Below are 27,941 nucleotides of genomic sequence, written 5' to 3'. Positions count from 1 at the left end.
AAAGCGGGTAATACCAAGAAAGGTCTTTGGAATAATTTCTGTGTGTTGTTTGCGGAGAATCTTTGCATTTGTTCACCAGACTGTTGAAGTGAACTCATTCTCAGATCAGAGTCTGAGCTTTTAAATGCTGAGATTGGTAGTACTTTTTTTAAAAAAATCAATTTTGAACATTTATTTTGAGAGCATATTTTTTAGGGATGACTTAAATCTCTCTCCTATGGATAAAAATTAGTCTCTTGTCCAAAAGCAAGTAAATATTTACCTTTTTTTGCTAGCTGTGGAAGTATACATGGTCACTTTAATTTTTTTGCTCTATGTGTACCATAAGCTAAAGAAGTGTATATTTTATGTTACTTACATAGCTTTTAGGCAAAACAAATACCATTTACTGGTGTGATAAATACATAGAAAGCTTATTCCGCAGTTTTTTAAAGTGATAAACTACCACTATCTGAAGTTTATTTGACAAACCACTTTCTGTAAATAATTGGTATGTTATTTTCCACTGATTGTTTTTGACAGCTGGCTCAGTTTTTCTTTAAACGTATTATATTAAGTCATCAGTATTGTTGAATCCTGTTTAATGGTTTTAGATCAGGGTAAAACTTAGAAAAATTGTACCTTATAAAAGTAATAACTAGCTAGTACGTTTGAGAGCCAGTAAAACTGTAGTGGTATATAGTTTGGACTCTGGATTCAGAGAAACAGAGGTTCTAACTATATCTCTACCACTTTGCAGTCTTGGGAAGTTTGTTGACCTGTCTGAGCCTCTGTGAAATGGGGATAGAGTCAGTCATTTTTTTTAACAAATAATAAATAAATTGAGCTTCTACTATGTACCAGGAACCATACTATATTTTGGATAATGGTACCTTCTGTTATGACATCATTGGAGGGATGAAATTAGAACGAATGTAAAACAGCAGAGTACTTAACAAAAGTGATCAATAAATTTTAACTCTTATTATTAAAATATTCCAAATACATTTTAAAAAGGTCTTTAAGAGCCAAAATTGTTTCAGGGAATAATTATATATCCGGGATATATCATTAAATTACAATAATCCTATGTGTTAGTTTTTTTTAAACATTGGTATGAAATTCCTATACTTTAGGGTTGACTTTAAGAACTAAAAGTTGGTATAACAGCTTTGAAAAGAAGTATAAATGATATTAATGCCAACATTAATGTGTCTTTTAGGAGAAATTTTATATGTCCATATGTAAATGTACATGCTCTGTGAAACAACACTGTATTCTATTGTCTTTTAAGTTAGAAATATATGGACCACTCTCTAATTTTCTCTCTTTCTTGAAATACAGGTAAAGTCTTCCCAGATATTTTATATATATACACATATATACATATACACACACATAATATATTTCTACCTTTGATTTTAATAAATAGTGATGGATGGAGAGGGGTTGGTCTGCCCTAGATCTAAAATTCTTATAACGTCACTATAATACTTATGACAGTCATAGATGTTCAGAATATTGAAATGTGTTCATTTCAGTTTCAGAGCCCCAAAAAAGAAGGCATTAAATAGGTTCGTTATAGTTTGTTTACCTGAAAGCTTTTCAACAGATAGGAAAAAATTTTTCTTGATTAAAAGTTTGGTTAATCATAGCACCTTATACTAGATTTTAATGTATTTTTATGGTAAAATTTTTATTCTGACAGTCTTTGTGATTTGTGGCATTTGATCTGTACATGTAAAAGCCTAGGTCACTTTAGAAATAGTAACTACAACTACCAACAATTGAGTACTTACTCTCTGCCAGGCAGTGCTCTAAATATATTGAATGTATTAAGTCAACTGATTCTCACAAGAACCCTGTGAGGTAGGCCCTATTGTCTCCCTTTCTCAAATGAAGAAATTGATTCACAGAAAGGTTTATTAATTTTGTCCAAGGTGACTCAGCTAGTAAGTATTGTAGCCAGGATTCAAGAACTTATGCACTAGTCTTCACTGTCCAGTACTTAATTGTTCTCTCCCCCAGATTTACAATCAGGTTAACTATTTGAACAATATATATGTAGAGTCATCATAATAAAAAACAATGACAGCAAGAGGACAAAGTATTGACTCTTACCTGAACATTTGCTAGGCTCCATAATTAGTATTGGGTGATTGTATTAGGCTGTACAGGAAGGTATTACCATAACAGATGGCTAGGCATTAGCACCACTAGAAATAGTACTCAAGATTTTAAAACTTGGGATTAAAAGATATCTGTATTAATTAATGAATCATTTTTTAAACTTGTTTTTCAGTGCAGTTTCAGTAATACTCTTTGATTTTGGTAAATCAGCATTTATTATGATAGTAGGTCTTGATGAATAGATCAACTCAACTGTAGTCTGGTTCAATGATTATTTTTAAATGGATATAGCTAAAATCCACTTCAATGTTCACATAAGGGTTAATTTTGTCTTCTTTTTTCCCCCTTTAGTAAAATAAAGCAGGGTCTGTTACCTAGCTTGGAAGATTTGCTATTCTATACAATCGCAGAAGGACAAGAGAAAATACCTGTTCATAAATTTATTACAGTAAGTTTTTATATTTTTCTATCTTCACTTTTTAAAAATCAGTAATACTGAATCAATAATATAGTAATATTGAAATGTAGTCTTAAAGGTCATCCGATGTGTAGATTCTGACTGACACTGTTTCTCTTATTTTCAAATTTTCATCATGCTCATTTCAAGGTAATCAATGAAAGAAAATGAAAGAAACAATGAGAAACTTGTCCAGAAAGTGGGTAATAGTGACACTAAAATGCCATATACATACTCAGGTCTTGTGTAGAAGTTTTTATATACAAGAATTAAAAACTTGTAGTTGGAATAAGCATATACCTTATTTGCACTCTATATTTACAAACTCTTATTTTTTTAAAAACAGGCACTCAAATCTACAGGATTGCGAACGTCTGATCCCAGGTTGAAAGAGTGTATGGATATGTTAAGATTAACTCTTCAAACAACATCAGATGGTGTCATGCTAGACAAAGATCTTTTTAAAAAGTAAAAATTTCTGCCAAACCTTTAATGGTCATTTGCTATGCTATATGGTGATGTTTCTTTTAAAACAAAATGGCATCTTTGAAGGCCAGTGCTTCCTGTGTAACTGAAAAAAAGGGGGGAGGGGACTTATAAATTGTTTGGAACAACTTGGTGCACATTAAAGTTCTATAATACATTGGGGCTAAGAATATACTTTGAAACTGTTCTGAGGAAATGTAGCCACGGATGTTTCCAATTTATAGTACCTGGAGATTGCATTCGGTTTGAATAGAGCACACTCTTTGTCCTGTCATGGTTTAAATTGATCTCTTAATTCATCTGCATGTCTTGCAGCCTTTCTCAACGTGGTCTCTGTTCTTTCCTGCAAGGTGTTTTAGATGACACCATAATATGAGAAGGCTTCAGGCAGCCTGTATTCGTTAGTTTTATATGTCTCTGTTGTCTGCTTCTCTCCTCTCTTCAGACATATTATTACATAGGCTTTTGGCTATTTTTGGTTTTTTCATAATATTTAAACTTAATGCTAACTTTGGACATTAATGCCTTGATTTGGTTGAATGAGAATATTTATTTTGACTTTCTTATATTTGCATATCTTTATTATTTATCTTCATTAATGTGTTCCTACTTGTCTGATTGCTTAATGATTTAATAGACAGCAAGTTTGTCATGGATCCCAAGGAGGTAAATGGTATTTTACAACTAAAATTAAATGAAAACTAGTATAAAACTGTAAACACTACTGTAAGATACTGGCTTTTTCCAGACCGTAGGCTTAGGTTGGAATAGATCCAAAGAATTCCAGCATCTACCTTGAAAGTTTATTTGTATGTATGCATTTTTATTTTTTTTTTCTTTTATTGTCTTTTGGGGGCTGGATGATTTGTTCTAGATATCTCCTGGGAATATCCTGGAATATTAAGTCATCTGAAGGTATAAGTATTTAACTGAGATCCTCCCAAGTATCTTGGCATACTGTGAAGCACTGCTGGCAATTTTAGATCTCTGTCTTTTCACCACAAGGTTCTTGATTCTGTGAACTCAGCTGACCTTATAAAGTGTAGATTTTAGTTCCATGTTGGAATTGGTGTTAGGAATTTTGAATCTTCAGAACCTGTTTCTTTGTGAAGGGAAGGAAATCACTGCTAGTTAGCTGTGCCTTTGCAGTAAAGATTATTTTTTTTTTAGTGTTCGTGAACTCTCTGTGCAAAGTATCTTGATTGTGGTGCCTTCTGGGGAGTTATTTTGGTATATCTGAGAATGAAGTTGTCCGAGAGTTGGTAGGTAGGTCTGTTGATAATGGATATAAGGAATTGCTTTGGAATTCCTAAGTGAAAGCAGTATTTTATACCTTTTTAGTACCGGTTAAATTTCTTTTGTGCTTCATAAACATATTGCTCTGTTTAAATATGAAATTAAAAGTAATTTAAATACATTGAGTATGAAGCCAGGAAACAATCATAAAATTTTCTACCCATAAGTATATTAAAAAATAACAATTAGCATTATTTTAAACACTAATCCAATTTTTTTAAAAAATTGATGATTGTAATATAGGCAGTTCCCAACTTGACAAATGCTTAGTGGTATATGTGAACAGGCAGTGGAAAAGTTTATGTCTATAGGCATATGATTTCTCTTTTCATCCCTAGAATGAGGTGATTCAAAACCTTTGACTATGAACCTTTTCACGTCACCTGGAACGGTGATTGCTTCAGAGAAGTTTTTTCTCTGTTTTCAAAATGAGAAGTTTTCTAGTTAGTGTTGCCAGAAATAAATTATCTCACCTCCATGCAAGTGGGTACAATGGAATTCATTTTCCCAAAGAAGTAATTTATAAAGGAAAGTGGAAAGGTTTGGTTGAAGTCAATGTGTTGATATTTTACCTAAAATACATTGTTGCTTAATATATTTAGCCTTTGAGGGTAATCTGAGAAACAACTAATATGTAGAATTTTTTCTGAATGGGAAGATGAGTTCTATGCATACTTTTTGGAGCATGGTCTATTTGAAAGTTGGAGACTGCCTGTACCTATGTAGATAATAAATTGTTTTTAATGCTGATAATCTCAATAGAAGTAGAAAATTTGTGTTGAAAAGGAATGCCTTATTTATTCATGCATTTTTAGCCATATAAATATTAGAAGTATTTTTATGTGTGATCATAATTTTTTTATCTTTTTTGTTTTGGAGGAAATGAATGGTAGTCTTTGTATTTGCTTTTTCTTAAAAAATTCTTATCCACTATGTTATTTTACTAATGAAAAATTATATGTGAGATATTTTGTAAAACATTGATGTGCATTACAGTTGCTAACCCTAAACATTTAAGTAAAGATAGAAAGAAAAATTATCATTACTAGTTTACAGATGAGAAAACTGAACAAAGCATGAGAAAGATGTGACTTGTTGAAAAGCATAAGCACTTCCTCCTCAGGTCACTTTATATGCCTTCTGATTTTCTACTTAGATTCATGACATGTATATTAAAATAATTCCCAAGAAAAACATTACAGTTTGTTCATCAGTGTGCAGCTAGACACTATTTTGAATGGTATTGCCTTGGTTGGCCATAGTAATTCACCAGCGAAGGCTGTTAGCACAGCTTTACGAACACCTTCTGATAGAGCAAAAAAAAAAAATCCCAGTTTCACTGACTGTACAATATTGTTAATGATAAAGCCTCCTTTTAAAAGTGCTGTTTAATTTTGAGTAGTTAAATAGTAGTAAGGTTAATAATTTATGTTTGTTTGGCAGTCCTCATATTTTCTCATGTAATACTTCTTAAAAAAGGGGGCATGTAGATTTGATTTGATACAGATATAGTGATTTAAGATCAGGAATTGTCCTAACTTCTTTCTGCTGAGAAATGTGTCTTTTGTTATATATTACTTGCAACTCATGTGCAAGTTGAATTGCTGGTTGGAGCATATTAAATATTAAGTCAATGGCAAAAAGTATTTATTAGATTAACATTGAAACTGTGTCAAAATTTATCAAAGTTTATTGAAGTAAATATTTGTTATCTCTTGGATGTCAATTATTTCTACGTCTGTAGATTAATAATGGGAATTAGGACTGTAACTTTTTCATGTTGTAACTGAAACACATCTTTATCAGTGAAAATAACCTATTTTATTTTAAATCAGTGTTTAATTTTATGTTGACCAAGTGAGTATATATTCTGGATTTTTATTAATAGTTAAAGTGTGATAGCTGACTTTTAATTCTAATTTGATGTTTCATTTAGAACAACTTGAATTAAGATACTGAGATATAAAAATTTATCATTTATCATGGATTGAAAAAGAAATACTGAGAGTGTCTGCTTCTCCGACTCTCCATTTATAATTAGTGCATGTTATTTACTTGCAAGTTAAACACAGATTTTTCTTATCTGTAAAGTGGGGAAATCATCTTCTCAAAGTGTTCATGTTTTGAGGGTTAAACAGGATAAATAGTAATTGAAACTTAGTACTTTTTAGTCTGTTATGGGCTTAGTCTTAAGTTGGTATTATGGCTTGATGCTCAGGTCTGCAAATGTCTTCCTTTATCAATTAACTATTCTATTACTAAGTTTCTGAGACTCTCTTAAGAAGATGAGTTTAGAGTATATGGCTGGCTGTTACCTATTTTTAAACTCTTTAAGGTTACATTAATAAATTGATTTTCTAGCTTGAATCCTTTTTAAAACAAAGTAGAATATTGGTTCACATCATTAGATTTCATGCTCTCCCATCCAAATGGTTTACCATATCTTTTAAATAATTTTTAACAGTGAAACAATTTTATTCTACAATGTAATACACATCTTACAGTGAATAGAATAATGTAATTTAACATTTTTGGTGATTCAAATAATATAAAATTATACTACTGTATATAATTTTTAAAGTTATATATTATTTTTATAAGCATTTTAATAAGTATTTCATATAAGAGACAAATCTGACTAAATAAAGTTGGTATTATTTCCCTTTTTTTTAGCTTAGAAATGCAAATTTTTTCAAAATGTAATTTAGGAAAAATATATTAAAATACAAAATGTTTATTTTTTTTGTGAAATACTAGTAATACTTACGTAGAAATTAAAGGATATATGGCTGAGGTTATTTCATGGAAAAATAAACAGGATCTCAACTATGTATTAAAGTCTGATTTTTGTTAACCAAATGTCATGCTGAATGCTTATCAACTCTGGTAGGCTGAAAAGCTTGTTTTTAGATGGTCTTGGTACTTAATCTGGTGGAATGCTCTGCTGTTTTAATCTTTGACACAATTTTTAGGCTAATTTATTTCTTTAACTTGTTCAACAGCTTACAAGCAGCTACATGAAAGGCTGCTTGAAGGAAAGAAAATAATGTAGAAAGAGTATAATTTATAGAATTTAGTTTGTTGTTTAAAATGTTGAATTTCTTTATTGTTTGAATATTCTCCTGGTTAATATTGTTATTATTAGCAAGTACTAATATTTGAAAGGTACCCAGTCTATTAATTTTTTCTCATATTCCACAGATGTGTTCAAAGCAACATTGTTTTGTTGACACAAGCCTTTAGAAGAAAGTTTGTCATTCCTGACTTTATGTCTTTTACTTCACACATTGATGAGTTATATGAGAGTGCTAAAAAGCAGTCTGGAGGAAAGGTAATGTTTTTGATGTGAATATTTTCCTAAGCCTATCACTTAATAAATTCAACTAAACTTGAGGTATAGAGAGTAAAATTTTGTAGTTTTGTGTGTTGCTAATTAAGAAATTTAAGTGAAGCCACTGGAATAAGTGCTTTTAAAATATTTCAAATAGTTAATTGTTATTTTGGCTAAAAAGAAATCTAAGCTTAAGAGTTCTTTTTGATTTTCAAATGATTGAGATGGCTTTTAAATTTTTAATTAATTAAGAAGTAGCTTACTGGGAATTTCTGCAGGTATGATATCCTTGAACATTGAATAAAATGTTCCCAGTTTTAAAAATCCTCTACATAATGTAAGTGCTATTTTATGTATTCTCCATATTGAAAGTTTTTAGGTAATGAAACCGTATTAGCATGACCCTGATTAAAGAAATTCTCTGTTTCCCTTAAAAAAAATATCAAGTCCTAGTTCCTCTTTTAGACTGTGCTTTTTTAGGAAGACAGTATGCATTGGAAAACATAGTAGGTGATGGAGACTGAGAGAAGTCACTTAGATTTCACTTTGTAATCCTCAAGTCTGTTGTGCCCTTAGTTTTTATGAATATTGTTATAGAAGATAGACTACAAAGCCACTGAGTACTATAAAATAACTGTTCATTGGTGGAAGCTAAATTGAGATCAATTTTTTGGTAGAAGAAAATACTATTTGCCTATATTATATCTGTTAATTTCTTTCCATTGTTTTGGATAGGTTGCAGATTATATTCCTCAGTTAGCCAAGTTCAGTCCTGATTTGTGGGGTGTGTCCGTTTGTACAGTAGATGGACAGAGGTAAGTTTATTTCAGATCCATCAAAACCAACTCTAAGCCTTAAATTTTGCATAACAGTGAACATGAGGTAGAGAGGAGCCTCTTCTGTAATAGTAATTAGCCCCCTGACCTGACATAAATTCAAGAAGGTAAAGAAGTTTAGATTTTAGTTTAAGTTAGAAAACTCAACTGAAACAATACCTTATACTAAATTTTATGAGGCATTTCATCTATCTTATTCCCAGTTGTAGTCTTGTTACTTGAATGCTTATTGTTCAAGGAACTACAGTTACACATTTGCTTAGGAAAAGTGGATTTGGCAGAACATGAAATTATTCACCAATGAACTGACCACTAATAAAATTAGTTCACCTTTCTTGGCTTAACATGGGTTACCTATCCTGTCATTATCTTTGTTCCTCTTGCTGCTTATATGATTAGCATGGTAGTTAAGGCAACATAATGTAACATAGTCGTTTACCCATCAGTCATTTTCAAAAGACACAGGATTTCATGAAGTCTATGAAGGTGATCTTTGGGATGTACTCACCTTCCAGGCATAACCACTGACATTTGATGATCCAGCAGAATTATAAAAAGGATAACAATATGAGGGCACTTCAAATAGAATGATTTAATTTAAAAAGTCAATAAAAGGGCTTCCCTGGTGGTGCAGTGGTTGAGAATCCGCCTGCCAATGCAGGGGACACGGGTTCAGGCCCTGGTCTGGGAAGATCCCACATGCCGCGGAGCAACTGGGCCCGTGAGCCACAACTACTGAGCCTGTGCGTCTGGAGCCTGTGCTCCACAACAAGAGAGGCCGCGATAGTGAGAGGCCTGCGCACCGCGATGGAGAGTGGCCCCCGCTCGCCGCAACTAGAGAAAGCCCTCGCACAGAAACGAAGACCCGACACAGCCAAAAATAAATAAATAAATTAATTAATTAAAAAAAAAAAGTCAATAAAAAAAAGTAAATTAAGAGAGGCCCTTTTAAAAATGGACAGAGTTCTGAAATATTTTTTTAAGCATGACCTTTTTTATTATGCTATGAGTCAGACATAAGATTTCTCATGTTGCAATTTGGTTTTATCAGTCAGAAAATTATGCCAGAAAAAGAAAAATCAATATTTTTTTACTCATTTGAAGACTTTAGCTCAGAGGTATAATCTTTCTGGTTTTTTCTTTGCTTTCACTAAGGTAATTATTTCTTTTTTCATTAAAATATAACTTACATAAAATGAGATATACAACTCCTAGGTGTATACAGCTTGATGAATTTATATCAGAGATACAATTTTATCCTAAATTTTGTTAAAACTACAAGCCAATTAGCCATATAATTTTAGATTTTATTTTTCAAGATAATGTCCCAGTTAAAGCTTTTCCACCCATTTATTAAAATTTGTATCTCTTAAGTGCCTTCATTGTAAGTGATCCTTTTATTTTTTACTACTTATCTTCCTCAAATATTTACAGTTAAAAAAAAAAAATGTGGTTTGGCTCATTCATTCTTTTTTTTTTTTTTTTTTAATTATTAGCACCTTTAATTATTATTTATTTTATTTTATTTTTTATTGGCTGTGTTGGGTCTTCGTTTCTGTGTGAGGGCTTCCTCTAGTTGTGGCAAGCGGGGGCCACTCTTCATTGCGGTGCGCGGGCCTCTCACTATTGTGGCCTCTCCTGTTGCGAAGCACAGGCTCCAGACGCGCAGGCTCAGTAGTTGTGGCCCACGGGCCCAGTTGCTCCGCGGCATGTGGGATCCTCCCAGACCAGGGCTCGAAGCCGTGTCCCCTGCATTAGCAGGCAGACTCTCAACCACTGCACCACCAGGGAAGCCCGGCTCATTCATTCTTACAATAAGGAATCTGAGGCTCAGAGTTTGTATAAAACTGGCAGAGGTGAAACTAGCACCTGGGTCTCTTAAATTCCAGTCCATTGTTCTCTCCATTATGACAGGCTTTTATCCTTATCTGGGCCTGTGAAATGTACTAAACACTTGTGTGTTGAATTAAATATTGGATGCTATGAACAGACACAAATGCGTGAGAAGACATAGCATAGCTTATCCTTACGGAGCAAATTCCAGTAGGGAGTGGTATTCCTATTTTTTTGTATTTGGAGGAAATGGTTTATCATGTAGTGGAAATTTTTATATTTGGAAGAAATTATTATCACCTAATTATTGCACACGTGTTTTTTCTTCTTAAACATACTTTGTGTGTAGAGATGATTCTTTTAGTTCAGTTTTCTTATCTAGAGATAAGAAACTTGACTTTGGGCTAGAACATAGGTATTTTTAAATCCAAAGGTAATAAGACAGGCTTTTGTCGGGTTTCAGAATGATTACCAAATTGAAATTATGGTCTGAATTAGAAGTTATTCATAAATTTGACAGGAAAAATATTATATATTTTTTTATATATATATACATATTTATTTATATTCCATCATATACTTAGAAGTAAGGTGTCTCTCTGATGTCTCCATTAAACCCCTGTTTGCCCAGGGGTAGTTATTATAGTGCCCAGTTTCCCTATGAATAAATTTCACTCGAATAAATGAGTGCCTGTAATGTGTTGGAACATTGTTTGGGGCACCTGGGATACTTCAGCAAATAAAACAAAGATCACTGCCCTTGTGAAGCTTACATTGTAATGGGGCCAGTTACAGTTTTTTCATTTTCAAACCTATTCTCTATTTCATTTGCATCTTAGTTTGTTCTGTTGTTTATCTACATGGTGATAATGATTGCCGTTAGTGCCAGCTCTGTCAGGTTTATAAAACTGGATGCTGTTTCTTTTAATGGGGCTGAAATTGTCAATAGATATGGTTCACAAGATGAGGCATTTATAGACAGGGTCTCAGAGAGTGGTATTGAATAAACTGAGCTCCATTTAAAAACTAACCACAGTTTAGCCATGATTAAAGCTATGAGTAAAAAAAATTGTGACTAATTTCTAAAAGGGCTAGTTTATTTTATATGATTGAATACAGATAGGAGTAAGGAGGGCCATACCCTCTTGCCCTCAGAGGCAATTTTTTACATTACTTATTATCTAATTTTGAACCAGTCTATTACCTGAGTACTTGTAAGCTTTTGCCTTTTTATTGCAGTATCCCTCTTAAAATAAACATACTTACATTTATTCTTCAATATCCAAGTAAACTTGCTGTTGAATTATGGGAAAACTGTTATAAATTAGAATTAACATGTAAATAACAGCTCCAGTTATTGTTACATTTTTTCACAGTTGATCTTAATTATTTTTTAAATCTACTTTTAAATAGGCATTCTATTGGAGATACCAAAGTTCCATTTTGCCTTCAATCCTGTGTGAAACCTTTGAAATATGCCATTGCTGTTAATGATCTTGGAACAGAATATGTGCATCGATATGTTGGGAAAGAGCCAAGTGGATTAAGGTTCAACAAGCTGTTCTTAAATGAAGATGGTAAGAATTATATAAAAGTTACTTGGAAGAAGAAATACCTCATTTTCCTGTGTAAATCTAACTAGTTTTTTTTTCGAAGAAGAAGAAAATTAAAAGCATTGATACTTTTTCATTTGTCATGGAATTTCTGTGAAACCCATAGAGATAGTTAACCTAGTTTAAAAAACAGGTTTTTTAGGCATCTCGTACCACTGGAAAGTGGGCTAGAGAAAAGACAGGCAGGAAGTAAGATTTTCACTTTATAACCACCTATAGGCGAATATCTTATAAAATCTCACAGGGTCCGGAATTTCCTTTAAGATAATTCAGTGGAGTGTAGCTGGGAGTGCTGCATGTGATCATTACTGTATGTTGGTAATCATTGAAGCTAAATGATGGGTACATGCATGCTTATATTCTTTTCTTTCTACTTTTGTATATTGTATATATTTGAAAACTTCCATAATAAAAAGCTATAATGGTGGCCCTGGTTGAGGTGGTGTTTTGTTTTTTCTCCTTCATAACATTTAGTATTTGAAAGAAATATCTTGTGTTAAATAGTTGGATAACTAACAAGTCTTATTGCTTTACAGGAATCCAAAAGAAAAGGGGAGGACGAAGGTAGTTAGTACTTTTGATCTGATAGAGGTTTTAAATCTGAACACCAACCTATAGATTTGTTTCTGTTTTTTAATCTTTCAGGCATATGCTAGGTTCCTCATTGTGTGACAAGTTAAAATAGAATTGAAGAAAACAAGAGTGAAGGAATTCAGTGATTACAGTAATGGTTGTGAGAAATATACTTTTGTATTTTTTCTTTCTGCTGGATGAAAAATAAAAAATATGCCTTATACTCAGTATTGTTTTATGAGTTTTTTAAATGAAGTTACAAGGCTGATACTTTCTTATGCTTCTCTTTCTGTTTGTTTTGAGGGCAGTTGCATTTTCCTACTTATTTTACCATAATCTTTCTATCCTGATGCTACATTTGATTTTATGGAGATTACTGTAAACTAGCAACTTCAATAAGGACATCATATGCAGAAGTACCTTATTTATTAAACTCACTGACATCTAGATTTAATATGGAAAGAATATTTTTGTTCTCACAAGATTAAACATTTTACAAGAAAAATTACTATTTTCCCAAAAATACAAACTTGAATAAACTAGGTGGTTCTGGTGAATTGACTGGTTTTGAGAGAGGTATTTAAAGAGTAGAAATTAACAAATATAGGAATTTGAATGTGAAGAAGTATTTCAAAAACAAAAAAATAAAATAGGCTTGGGGTAAATGACTTTAACATGGTAAGTAATACATTTATTTGCCACATACATTTTATTGACACTAAGTCTATAAGAAAAAAAATCACAATAAGAACTCAGGAATTTAGCACTGTTTTGTAATAACTGAATATAAAGTTTAACAAGAGGTTTGCCTTGATATTCTTTGACTTTTTCCAAGCCTGAGCCAATACCAGGAATCTGGGAAATAATGGGAAAATGAAGGCCTCACTATACCATACCACTCCTTGAGTTCTGCATAGGTTCTGTGCTCTAGAGTCTTGGTTTTAGATTAGCCCCAGCAAGAAAAGTTTGTGGGTCTTTTTTATATTGAAAATTTCAAGGGTAATTTGTGGTGAAACTACACTCTGTGTATGTGCGTGTGTGTCTACCTAGCATTATAAAATTAAAAGAAACAAATGTATTAATATTATCCTAGCTTTATAAGATTGTGATGATAAATTAACATTAATCTGAATATAATGAATAGATAAAGAAATTATAGTAGTTACTCTTTTAATATCATCCTCAGTCATGAACCACATCTTTGTAAGGCTCATATACTTAGTTTGAAAAGCTTTTTCTGGTATAATATGGAAGAATTTTTTGCTTGTTTTATTCCCTTAGAGAGAATAAATATTTGTTAAAATTAATCAATTTTTTGCATTCTAGTTAAAAACATGCCCCAAAATTTCAGATGTCACCCATGTCCATTTTGTCATTATACTAAGCTAATATAATGTCATTACTTCAGATAGTAGCCTTTATTAATTAGCTTGTGTTATTTCTGTTGTCATAATTCTTTTTAAATTAAAAATTCTAAACTGAACCCTTCAGTTCTTCCCTTCTAACTATGGCAGAGTGGAGTGGAAAAGGAGATTTCCACTTTTAGACTGAGGTTTTATAATGCAGTAAAGCTGGTGTTTTAATATCTCCGGTGTATTTCCAAGTGTTCAGATGTCTGGCTTTTGAGCCAAAGTCAGAGTGAGCAGTGCTTACATCTGAAAATTGCTCTGTCATGCCATGAAATGCTTTAGTGTTCTTGGAAGATCTTCTTAAATGTAGCTTATGTAGTTTTTGCTGAATATTTATGATTTAGAAAATAGTAAATGCCCACATTTATGTGGTACCATTTGGAATACACACATTAGCTACCTCCTAGGGCCCTATAGTCTAAACCTGATAACGTCCAAAAAAAAAAAAAAATGAAAGGACAGATACATGAATATACACACATACGAGTATAAACTAATTTAGGACAGCCTGATTTCCATATTTTGATTTCTGTGTCTGCATGTGGTTTTTCTTTTAGATAGATAATACTGGAAATTTTTTGTTTCTTGGCTTCCCTTTTGTTGCATAGTATTTTTCTATGACAACTATTGCTGTCATTTTGTGTGATCTCAAAGAAAGCAGACTTCCCTTAGCATAATTTGAAATAGGTGAAATCCTGACTGTACTACTTAGATAGTATACCTGTACTGTTTTATTTTAACTTTTGGAACTTGTCATTATCATGGATAACCCAAAATGTACACTATTTAAAGCATAGCTAGCTACTAAATCATATTGTTGATCTTATATTGCGGAAAATGGTGTACTGTTAAGTTACCCAATTTTTTGTCATTATTGATTTTTTTAACTAAACATTTTTAACAGTTTTATTGAAATATAATTTACCTGCTACATAATTTACTCATTCAAAATGTACAATTTAATGGCTTTTAGTATATTCATAGAGTTGTACAACCATGACCACAGTCAATTTGGGGACACTTTTATCACTCCCAAAAGATACCCTAGGTATTAGGGGTATTAGTAGTCAATACCTATTTCTCTTCTACCCATGGAAACTAGTAATCTACTTTCCGTCTCTATGGATTTGCCTGTTCTGGACATTTCATATAAACAGAATCATTATATTTGGTCTTTATATAAATGGAATCATTATATTTGGTCTTTATGACTGGCCTGTTTTACTAAGCATAATGTTTTCAAGGTGCTTTCATGTTGTGGCTTATGTCAATACTTCAGTTTTTAATTGCTGGATAATATTCCATTGTTTGGATAATAATACCACATTTTGTTTACCCATTCATCATTTGGCAGGATGTTTGGGTTGTGGGTTATTTTTCACTTTTTGACTGTTATCAGTAATACTGCTGAGAACATTTGTGTACAAGTTTTTGTGTACACATGTTTTTATTTCTCTTCGTTACATACCTGAGAGTGGAATTGCTGGGTCATATAGTAACTCTTGAACAGTTGAAGAATTTGCTTGTTTAGCTGTAGACTCATCTCACAGAAGGTAACTTGCTTAAAATTCAAGGAGACTAATAATGTAGCAATAACTTATGAATTCTGCTAGATGTGTCAAGTTAGATAAGAACTTGTTCCCAAAGAAGTAAATTACTACCACAAACAGATAGATTAGGAATTATGCTTTCAAATAAATGTTTTCAGTGCCCTAAGAGTTTTGTGTTTGGCGTTTGTGCTGTGCTATGAATGACAGTATAATCAGCTGAGATTTGAAATTCTGTTTGTTGTAAGAATTAGGAGAAGAGGTAGAATTTTGGATGAACTTATATTTTAAGTAATTTTGTAATTATACAAGAAATACATCCTTATTGTCAGGAAATATAGAAAGCATGCTGAATACAACTTAAATACCCTGTAATCTTTTTATCCTATCTGTATCACCTGTTTTCATTTCCTGCATATGTATATGTATATACATAAACACAAAAATAAAATACTTTAAAAAAGGAAAATTGGGTCCACAGTAGATATGCTTTTTCCAAGGTGATTTTTAATAATAATATTATTTGATTGCTTAGTGCTGTGCCAAAGCATTTCATGTTTTTTAATTCATTGAAGTATTATGACTTGCTAAGGTATTGGTGCTCTTATTACTCCCAGTTTACAGATGGGAAAATTGAGGCACAGTGAAGTTCAGTTAACTTGCCCAGGATCAAATGGCAGAGTTAGGAAATTTGGATGTGCTCTTACAGCACTATTCACTGTCTTTCTGTACCTGAATCTTTGTTTGCCTGTATAATTGTAGCAGCTTCTTAGAAGTATATTACTGGTTTGATGTGTAACTGACTTTTTAATGCACTCCTCCACTCTCCACCCCCGACCCCCAAAAAGAACTGTAACAATGGCTTACATAAAGAAAATAGATGTATGTTCATGGGAAGTACCTGTGCATCACAGAAAATTATATCAGGTACTTAAAGTAATGCTATTGCTTTTATATTTTCAGATAAACCACACAATCCTATGGTAAATGCTGGAGCAATTGTTGTGACTTCATTAATAAAGGTAAAATGTTGACATTTCCTTTTAATCTAGTAAAAATTTTAAATACTAAGGCATAAAGAGGAATCTTAATTTATGTAGAAATGTGAAAAATTTTCTTTTGGTGTTTAATGGTATGGCATAAGGTTAGGATTTTTATTTATTTCAAAATAAATGATGTAATTTCAAGGACAAAATTAAAAACAGATGACTCATTATAAATTCCAACAGTTACTCTTGACCTGAAGATCTGGCAAAAATTCAAAAAGAAGTCTCTTCTGAACAGTAGTCACAGAAGTTTTTCTTCTTAAAGTTTTAATATTTTTTTCTTTCTCTTCTTTTTGGCTCTTCTAGAATGAACAGATGTAAACAGAAGTAATAGCCTGTTACTGTTTGATGTTTGTCATCAGCATATGTAGGGACAAACGTTCTGGTACTTTGTGTTAAAACAAAGTACATTTACCCTTGACTGGTCTCAAGTCCTTTATACTTTCATGAGCTGTAATCACAATTTTCATTTGAACTTGTTTCATTTGTTTTACTTGGATCATGTAATAAGTAAATAACACTTATTCCAGTTATTAAGGTATATTATTTTCCTACTCTTTGGTTTACATGGTATGTTTTGTTTCTTTTGTTAAGTGTCTAGTTTGCCTTAATAATTGGAAACACTAATGTATTGAAATAAGTATTTGAAAATGGTTCTATTCTGTGATACTGCTTAGATTTTTAATTTCTAATTATAAGTTTCATTGGTATTCAATTATATTTCATTTGTGTTTGGAACATTTATATACTTTTTTCAGTAAATCTGTGTGCATTTATTCCATGCTTGAAAAAAACATAGCTATGTGCCTTTGTAGATGCATTTCTGAAGATGGGGTACCCTAGTTACACAAGGAATGTTTGAATATAAATTATACCCTTGGCCCAGTTAATAAAAATTCATCTAATTTGTATGCTAGAAATCCTCTCTTAACTTTAATGAATTTTTTTCTTCATTCATGAGAAAAGCCTTTAAAATAGAAGAGTACTATCTTAAGAATATATATGTTGTTATTTTAGAGCAGATGCTTCATAAGCACTGGCCCACTTAATCCTTGTAACTCTAGTGATGTAGATATTATAGCCAAGTGTTATTTTTTAATGTAACTAATTTTAAGCTATGAAAATTTTCAGCTTGCCCACTATAATCTAGTTGTCACTGTTGTACATAAGAGAAAAGTTGTAAGTTTGAGGTGAAAGAAACTACGTGTTTATTATAGAAAATAATAATATGAATATGTACTAGGCACAGTCATGCCACAACTTACAGTATAATGTGGGGTATACACCAGTAAATGGGCCCTTACAATGAAATTCAGTAAAGACTGTGATGAGAGAAAAGTCTCATTAATAATTGTTCAGATTTGAACAAGTTACTTAAGTTAGAGGTAAGGAAAGTTATGATAATAAAATGTGTGTATTAGTGCTTGATGAGAAAACCACTAGAATGGTTCTGAACCTTTTTTGGGTCTTCCCAGAAAAAATGTTCACATACCATGATTTTATATAAACTGTAGGGAATTCAGAGACCCTTTGAAGCTGACCCATGGATCTCAGTTTAAGAACTCTTACACTGGAAAAAGATTAACATAGCACACCAATAGTATTTTCAAGAAAGGGCATATGTAAATGATTAATAGAAGTCTTGCTTAACTGCATGCAGTTAAACATCTTTTGTTTAATGATTCATGGGCTTAATATACTACACTGAAATGCTGCATGTGGGAAATGCATGTCTGGTCATATCACATCATGATATGTTTAGTCACAAGCCATAAACTATACAATGAGCAACATTAACGTGAGTACTTAGAAACAGTTAAAAAAACACACATACACAGCATAAGTGTGGTTGCATCCAACTGTGCAAACATTTAACTAAGTCATCTTGTATTTACAAATTTGATCAGTGTTTTTAAATTTAGAAAAATTGTAAATTTACTGACAAAGTTGGCAATGAGGCTTTGGGATATGGTTCATATTTAAGGTCAGTTTCTTTGACCTTTTTTGTTTTATTTTTAGAATTTGTTTCACAAGTTTTGGGGGTTTTTTTGGTTTGGGTTTTTTTTTCTTTTTTAATGAAGTTCATCTAAATCTTGAAGGGATAAGCTTGACATACCTCTGTGTAAAACTGTCCCAGAATGTAATACTTTTCTTGGACTTTTTAAAAAAGAATTCAAAACTTTTATATATACCTATCTGTGATCTCTGCAGATTATATGATCAGATAATATTGATGAATTGGTAGTTGAAATTGAAGTAATAAAACCATGGCTGAAGGGGTTTTCAAGCTCAGCCTTCTTACTCTATAAATAGATAAGATGAGGAAACAGACTGGATAGGTTCTAACAGCAGTAGAATTGGGATTGAGCTAAGTCTCCCAATTTTCTGTTTGCTATTCATTCAAATTCACTCTACCATTTTTAATGTAGCTGTTTGCTATTTCTCTTGATGACATTTTTGTCTTTACCTAGCATAGTTATATTGTCCAAAAGGCAGAAATTTTATTTTCCTAATTTAACTTTTACAGAAGATACTAGTTATTGGATTAAAAGTCAATCTAACTCTCAGTGAGTGTGTACAGTCATTCTTTGGACATTAGTCAGTGCTTGCTATCCATAAGGAACTAGGCTTCTTCTCAAGGAGCTTGCACTTTGAGTACCCAAAATGTGGCCATTTTACCATGGCTATTAGATGTGAATTCTGTTTTTTAGCTTTTAGCTGATGACCTTAAGGCTATTTTTTTCTCTCAAAATTCAGAACTTTATTATGGTGCTATTAAAACGTTCCCCTCAAGTTATTCCCCCTCCCCCCCCCCCCACCACACACAAATTACTGGAGTCTTTAGTAAGACTCTTTATTTCATAATTTTGTAGTATTGATATTTTTCCCTTGTAGGATTGGTGGTGGTCCTCAGGAAAATGGGGGAAGAGGCAGAGCAAATGTTCAAAAGGATTAGCAGATTGTGTAAAAAAGGAGAATTTGGACAGAAGGAACGTGTTGCATAAATTCTTAACTACTAAACTTGTAGGAAAACTTCAATATTTAAAATTTTAAACACTATATAGGTAAATACCTTCATAAAAACAAATGTCATTGTACTTAAAAGGCACATAATTTAAAAAACCATGAAGGTACTATACTTCCTCTCTCTTTCTCTGTGGTAGCTGCTAAACTTAAAGGAATACTTTTTGATGCACTTGGTTTTATTTGATGATGATAATGTGGTTGCTTGATTTAAAGGAAAGAGTAAAAATAAATTTGAAAGCACAGTTACTCAAGATGAAATAGCAGCATCCTTACATAGTTTTTGAATCTCACCTAGTTTCAGTTTAAAAGTTAAGATCTTCTCATAACTTGAGGGCTAGAGTGGAAAAATAAGGACAACATATTATAATTGTCACACTTCTGCTTTTTAATTTTAAAGATAAAGAGTAAGTCACATTGTCTTCTATGTTTGTGTCTCTATTCTGGTAGTAGTTTCTGGTTTTTGTCATTTGAAGAACTTGATTTTTTTTTTAATCAGAAGTATTTTTGAGTTTAAAATATTGGAGGTTTATTCCTCTCTTTTTTTAAAAAAATAATTTAATCATGCTCCATTAAAAAATCAAGACAAATTTAGTTAATATGTGTGTAATGTTCAGTTTGGTCATGTTAGCAATCACCTGTTACACATGCTTATAAGCCACATTTTTAAGGCAGTTTGTGGCTCTGGGGAGCAATGGATGATGCCTTGAACTTGGTAACATTCATAAGAAAGGATTATATTGGCTTATTTACTTCATGATCGTATCAGTTGATGTGCTTGAGGGTTTTTTTCCTCAAATAAAAGGCGGGTAATTTGTTGTCAACAGAATTCCCTTTTTTGTTACTTTATTTTTAGGGCTAATCTATGAAAATACTAGATTTAGAACATTATTTTTCACCTGCAATATTTATATTAATTCTCACGTATTATTTAGCTTTAAAGCATTTTCTTTGGAGAGATTAAACCAAGTGTTTCGTAAAATCATTTTTAGTTACCTCTTTTTGCCTCTTTCTCCTATGCCTTTTTTCCTCTATGATTTCTAATTTTCAATTTGCTTCTACACCTCCATACTTTATGAATGGAATCAAGTGATTTACTTACAAAATAACTGTGATTAATGCATTGACTTTAAATGAGTCATATTAATATTAAATTTATTGGCACATGTGCCTGTTAATAGTGATATTTTCACCTGTGTTGTGATGTATAATACATGATTCAGTTCATGAGTATGTTGTATAAACAGCTTATAAAACTACTCCAGTATACTTATTAATTCTTTTAATAGCCAGTGTTAAAACTCAGTGCTTCTTTATCAAATTTTCATTCATAAAAGTTTTCCTCAAAGGAATGTAAATTCTTTAACTTGATAGATATGTTTATAGAAGAATAAATTTGTATAATTTTCTAATCTCAAGGTCTGATTACTAACCTTTTCAAACAAACCACGTGGTTTGCTTTTTAAAAGTTATGTGGTAAATGGGTTAGAAATTTTGGTAACTGTATTTTGTCCAGTTTATCTTTTTTAAGTTTTCCTACCATAGTTAATATAAATTACTGTAATTTTAAGATTAAAATAATGTGATATCTAATAATGCTTGTGCAGTGAGTTAAAACTGAAATAAACATATCCCTGGGCATGGGAATATTTTTCCAAGAGATAAAGAGGCATTGATAGTTTTAAGACTATCAGTTTCTAAATCTGTTTCCATATGTGCCTTTCTTAAAATTAACCTGCCTTTGGTCTAGGTTTCCTCCCATTTTCCAAAAGGTATATACTTCTCGTGTCCTAAATTTTACTGTGGTGCACTGCTTCAGGTTGTAAAAACGTCTTGGGCACCATCAAAAGAGAACATTTTGAAATATTGTGGTCATGGTATTGAGGATGTGAATCACTGTAATGACTGGGAACAAATCTTATATACCAGGTTGTTTCCAGATTTTTGGTTTCAACAAAATGGAAAGAGGATCTGATCAAGTTGTTAGTTAATGAGAGCATTAAGTGTAGTTTTTCAGGGTATATTTTATTGTGTGACCTTTGTATGTAATGAGATAAATGTGTAAAGGATTGAGTGCATTGCCATAACAAAGTCTTTCCTATTTCCATCTACTCATCTGTTGTCAGCAGGATTTCTCAATTTGTACATCTGTAAAAATTTAGAATAGTAAGAGAATTTAAACTTATATTCTAACAATAGAAAATATCCACTGATACATGAACTAATTAAAAATCAGTTACTATTTCAAAAAAGAAAGAAAATATTCTAAAGGAACAGTTCTGTAATTACTGTGCAAAATTATTAGCAAATAAACATTTTTCCTTTAATTTTGTATGAAAAATTTCAAACATACACAAAATAAGCAGAAAAGTATAACCATCCCCCATCTACCCATTCCTGGCTTCAATTTTCATAACATCTGTTCCTTCACCCCTCTGTACCTCACTACTGGAGAAATGATGATTTTTTTTTTTAACAGTTTGTGTTTTTGCTTTGGCAAGGCGGTGCAGGGGCTGGGGGCATTTACTCTAGGTTATTTGGTATGTGTATGTGTGTTTTTTTCTAACATCTTTGCACATAAACTTTATACTGTAAATTTTTGAAAATTAAAATGACGTGACATCTTATAATGATTACTAAATCCCACATATCCCTGGGGTACGTGAAATCTTTCCAAGAGATTACAGGGGGGAATATATTTTATTGACTTCAATTAAATGCTCTTTCTAGGTAGAGAAGAAGAAGAAACATTAATCAAGCACTTTTACATTTAAATTGGGAAGTTTTGAGTAGAGACTTTCTTGAGTCAACACAATCATTCAAATATTTTATTTTGCCTGTTTACGTAATCTGCCAGGACATTTCAAGTAGCTTACCCAAAATGTTATATTACGATAGGCATTGATAAATACCAGTTGTTTCTTTAAAATAGCATAGAAGTAAAACCTAATTGTACTTTAATTTAGTATGCTGCAAAGTAGACCAAGAATGTGACCATAGTCAAGAGTTGAGACAGTTTTTGGTTTTTTAAAAATTAAACATGACAGCTAAACAAAGAAAATTTGTATTAGTTTTATAGGGTACAGTTTAGGTCAGAGAATGAAAGTTCAAATATAACTTGTTTATTTTACATTGATTAATTGTATAACCAGTAATTATCCATGTGACATCCCAATGCAAATGCTGACATCCTTTTCCAAAAGAGTTGTTTTTTGTGCTTTTTCAAAGGTTAAAAAGGTTTTTGTGGTTTAAATGTTGTTACATATTTTACAGCATTAGGATCTATGGAATATTTTGACAACTGCAACAGTTCAATGAAGTTGGTAATTTCTTCTTTTAATTATTTTTCATTGAACAGCTTTGGAGTTACATTTCTACATTTTGATTTCTGGTGTATTATAAAGAAAGAAAACTTAAAAATATGTCAAAGGACGCTTTAGAGAAAATACATAGATAGTGATTACTATATGGTTGTAGCTAAATTATTCTTAACTTGTTTAAACTTCGTTAATGCCTGATTTTGATGAAATAGTGTGGTGTTCTTTCCAGCTACTGATTGTATATGTGATTGCACATTCTTTCTCAAATAAGTTGATTTGTAAGGTTTCACAGATTATCAGCCACATCCTAATCCACTTGTAAAGTGGATAATGAACCTGGCTTTATTCAATTAAATAATACTCTGGTACAAGTCCCCCGCCCCCCCCACCAAATAAAATTTTAAAGTGTATTGTTTTGGGTTTTTTGAGGGTACAGTTAAAAATTTTCGTTTTTACAATTTTAGTTGTCAAATTACTTCATTTTAAACTTGTTTTAAAAATTAGAGATGTATTGTTTCTTTTGGGTGCACATCACCAATTAATACGTTTGATTTCAGATCTACAACTTACTGCTTTGTAAACTTCGCCGAGGTAAAATGAAACCATTTGGCTACTTGAACTGATCTACATTACATAGGTTTTTCCTATTGACATTTGCAGTAGCTAACATGTCAGAAATAGAAGTGATGAAACAATACATCTTCCATACTCTGAATTGGCATAATGCTAAATACAAGTGTAGCTAATTTTTTTAGACTATGAAATATAATTTTTTTAGTTCAAGCATTGTTTTAACAAGTGAGATATTAAAGGTAGAGCTTTCTCTACATTAGTAAAATGTATCCAGAATGTTTACATGTACTAGAATTTTAAAAGATAGCTTTGCAACATAACTCATTTTCTAACAGTAATACTGGTTTAAGTTTATTTTAGAAATATAAGTAGATTGTTCTTAATTGAAAACCATAATTTATATATACCTAATTCTTTGCTAAGGGTAAAACTTGATTTTAAGTTTTTTTAAAATGTGAAATTAAATAAATAACATACATTCTAACAGATTAGGTGGTGTTATGAAGGATAAGGGGGTTTGAGGAGCTTATATTTAAACTTCTGTAACTTTGGGTTGGGAAAAGTTATACTTAAAATAAAGCATTCCCTTTGTAATTCAGATCCGTTCTCAACATATGGGTGTTAATGTAAGAACATATAAAAAAAGCTTATGTAAATATTAAATTACCTTAGAAGTATTTCCTAGATTTAAAAGTACTAATGTGCAGTATATTAATTATAATGATAGCAGTTTGGAATTTTGATATTATATTCACTTAAAGCTTAACTGGGGTGGGGCCCTATATTAACATATTTATGTCTCATTTCTTTGCAGCAAGGAGTGAATAATGCTGAAAAATTTGACTATGTAAGTACAATATAGAATTCAGTTTTCATGCTACATTCTTTATATTTGTTTTTTGATTACTAAAAATACTTTCTAATTTTGGTTTATAGGTAATGCAGTTTTTGAATAAGATGGCTGGTAATGAATATGTTGGATTCAATAATGCAACGTGAGTCTGATTTATGATTTAGGTTTGTATGATAGGTCAGATCTCTTGAAATTAATTTTAAAAATCTAGATTATAGAGTTTTATTTTAAATACTGTTTTGTTACTCCATGTATGTATACTTCAGTGAATAAGTAATTAGAATTTGGTCATTAGAGAGAAATGTATGATTTCTAAATTACCTGAGGGAGGACACCTAAAATGCTTTAACTAGTTTTGATAAACTTCTTGTGGGAAATCATAGAATTAGAAGAGACCCTAAGTTTACCTTAAGTGACTGGCACTTTCTCAATTTTCTCTTTGCCTATAATACTGTCTTACCTCATAATCTCTCTGTGCCTGGCTAACTTGATTTTTACCCCGACTTTTTATTTTGAAATTTGCAAATCTACAGAAAAGTTGAAAGACAAAATATGAAAATCTGGATATCTTTCACTTATATTTTCTGATTAATATTTTGTCTCATTTGCTTTTTCTCAACCTGTCTCTCTCTCTTTAGATGGACAGTTTAAAATAAGTGTGTATCTCTACATACATATACATGTACATATGTGTAAATATACATATATGTGGGGTTTTTTTTTTTCAGAACTGTTTGAAATTAAGTTGTAGACCTCATGCTACTTCACCCTTAAATTACTCAGCATGTGTATGCTAAGAATAAGGACATTCTCCTTTATAATCACAATGCCATCAACACATTTATTAAGAACATTAACATTAATTTTAAAATATCATGATATTAATATATAAATGTCCTCAACTGTCCTGTAAATGCCTTTTATGGCCTTCATTTTTTTCAGGAACAAATTAGTGTCATGCATAACTTTTGTTACGTCTTTTTTGTCTTTTTAAAATAGAACAGTCCTCGTACCCTAGACCCTTCTTAAAATTTTACTAACTGGCTTTTTTCGAAGAGTACCAACCATTTGTCTTATAGAACAGGAATTAACTTTTTCTGTGAAGGACCAGATAGTAAATATTTTGTACTTGGGGGCCATATGGTCTCTGTTGCAACTATTCAATTCCACTGTTTCAGTAGGAAAGCAAGCAATAAACATTGTGAGGCTGTGTTCCAAAAAACTTTATTTATAAAAGCATGGGCCACATCTGGCCCATGGGCTGTAGTAGACATTCCTCATTTTGAATAGGTCTGATTATTTCCTTGTGATCAGATAAAGCTTAAGCAGTTTTGGCATGAAAACTAAACTAGGTGATGCTTTGTATTTCATGTTGTCTGCCTTACCAGCTTTTATTCATCAGCTTAAGGATCTTTTCCAGGAAGTTTTTTATGAATCTCATCTCACCTTCCTTCTGTGCTCTCATATTACCATATTTTATTGAACTTATTCTATGATTCTATGTCTCTTTTTGCCTCGTCATCACCATTAGACTCTGACTTCCTTAAGACCTGGATAGAGTATCTTCCAATTCATTTCTGTATTCCTGTTATCTAGTGGATAGTAAGTACTGAACACAGTGTTTGATGAACAGAACTATGTGGTAGGCGCTGTGATCATTGCTGAATTGTTAGTACTTTATCTATACTATATTGATTTTTTTTTTAAAGTATGACAAGTTGACAAGTTAATTTCCAAGAACTTTTCCATATCCAACATTTTTTTTCCGACCATAGAAATATTAAAATGTGCAGTTAGAAGGAGCTGTCCGCCCCTGATCAATAATAAGAAAAGTGTCACACACAGTTCCTCTTTTAGCAGCAGCCTTCTGAACTCTTTTTTTTTTTTTTTTTAAATTTATTTATTTTTGGCTGTGTTGGGTCTTTGTTGCTGTGCGCGGGCTTTCTCTAGTTGCGGCGAGCGGGGGCTACTCTTTGTTCCAGTGTGCAGGCTTCTCACTGTGGTGGCTTCTCTTGTTGTGGAGCACGGGCTCTAGGCACGTGGCCTTCAGTAGTTGTGGCACGTGGGCCCAGTAGTTGTGGCTCACGGGCCCTAGAGTACAGGCTCACTAGTTGTGGCATATGGGCTTAGTTGCTCTGCAACATGTGGGATCTTCCTGGACCAGGGCTCGAACCCATGTCCCCTGAATTGGTAGGCGGATTCTTAACCACTGTGCCACCAGGGAAGTCCCCCTTCTGAACTCTTATAGGTTGAGCTCTCAAATGTACCACAGATAAAATCTGTCTAAATCAAAACTCATTCTCTTCCTTACTAAACTGCTCGTTGCCCTAAGGATCCCAATGTCAGTTGATATTGCCATCCTTTCTGTAGACTACGTTAGAAATCTAGGCTTTGTACCAGACTTTACCCCGTTTCTCCTCTTTCCCATTAGGTCGGAAGACTTGTCCACTGCTCTCATGTTTGATCATACCTCTCCTTCCATTCCTATCATCACTACCTAAGTTAAGGCTTCCTATAGCTCTCATTACAGTAGTCTTCTAATAATATCATTCATCCTTTCTTTTTCCCTTTTCCCAAACTGATGTCAGAGTTATCCTTCTAAAATGTAGATCTGATAAGGTAACTTGTTTGATAGCCTTCAAACTTTCATTTTGTAGGTAATCAGTAGCCATTACATTTTTTAGCATTTATCAGTCTTGATAATTTGGTCCTAGTCTCCTTTGTTGGTTTGGTATTTCTCCACTCTTCTCCATGAAACTGTTTTCCCAGATACATCAGAATATTTGCCATTCTTTAATGAAGTCCTGTCTTTTATAACTTTGTTCATGCTGTACAATATTTGCCACTTCCTAGGCTTCCCCCAGAAATTTATTAATCCAGCAAATGCTGTAAGGTCCATTTCATGTCTCTCTCTCTCAGTGAAATTTCCATAGATTCCCTCAGTTGGAATTGGCTATTTAGTGTACTTCTGGGGAGAGTCAGAAGAGTCTGTAATTAATAGTAAATTTTAACAGTTGAATATTTGATAATTTAAAAATTAGCTTCTTCACAAAATATGAAGACTAGAAAGGACCTAGTTCATTTCAGTCCTTTTACAGCTGAGAAAATTAAGGCAGAAAGAATTGTTACTTAAATGACTTGCCCAAGGCCACATAGCTAACCTGTTGACAGAACTGGGACTGGAACCCAGCAGCCTTGACTCTTAGGTCAGTGTTCTTTATACTGCACTTTGCTATACAAATTAACCTACAGAACAATCACGCTTTTACAGAAAGTAAATAAATGGATCAAATGTTTTTTTTTTCTTTTAGGTTTCAGTCTGAAAGAGAAAGTGGAGATCGAAATTTTGCAATAGGCTATTACTTAAAAGAAAAAAAGGTTTTTAAATTCTGTTTCTATTTCAAATTATTTTATTTATTAAATAAAAAATTTTATTAAAATACATGAAGTGTAATAAAACTCAACAATAGCTTTTAAGCAGCTACCTATGACTAAGGTGCAGAGGTTTTTGCTAAACACTCTTGAGTTAATACTATCACAGTGTTAATAGTCAAGCAATTTGTATTTGGTAGTATTCAAATATTTGACTAGTTATAGTATTGCAAATTTTGCTTAAGGATTGTCCCATTTTTCAA

At 32.1% G+C, this 27,941-nt stretch overlaps 1 protein-coding gene across 5 annotated transcripts in view; it reads left to right on the top strand.

The window, feature by feature from the left end:
* The window catches only part of GLS (glutaminase), an 84,575-nt gene that overhangs the window by 15,288 nt on the left and 41,346 nt on the right, over window positions 1–27,941 (top strand). For 3 of the 5 annotated variants that reach the window (XM_068544765.1, XM_068544767.1, XM_068544768.1), the window contains exons 2-10: window positions 2,461–2,557; window positions 2,913–3,034; window positions 7,550–7,679; window positions 8,415–8,494; window positions 11,762–11,925; window positions 16,454–16,512; window positions 24,268–24,300; window positions 24,390–24,448; window positions 27,618–27,684. In XM_068544765.1, the coding sequence (XP_068400866.1) occupies window positions 2,461–2,557; window positions 2,913–3,034; window positions 7,550–7,679; window positions 8,415–8,494; window positions 11,762–11,925; window positions 16,454–16,512; window positions 24,268–24,300; window positions 24,390–24,448; window positions 27,618–27,684 (811 nt within the window). Of the gene's footprint in view, window positions 1–2,460; window positions 2,558–2,912; window positions 3,035–7,549; window positions 7,680–8,414; window positions 8,495–11,761; window positions 11,926–16,453; window positions 16,513–21,053; window positions 22,884–22,939; window positions 23,472–24,267; window positions 24,301–24,389; window positions 24,449–27,617; window positions 27,685–27,941 lie in introns of those variants that run through there. The other 2 variants (XM_068544770.1, XM_068544769.1) reach the window with 2 other exon arrangements.

This window comes from Eschrichtius robustus, chromosome 5, assembly GCF_028021215.1.
Source record: "Eschrichtius robustus isolate mEscRob2 chromosome 5, mEscRob2.pri, whole genome shotgun sequence".
NCBI lineage: Eukaryota > Metazoa > Chordata > Mammalia > Artiodactyla > Eschrichtiidae > Eschrichtius > Eschrichtius robustus.
Note: the sequence above shows the minus strand (reverse complement) of the source record. Positions and strands in the feature narration are given on the sequence as shown.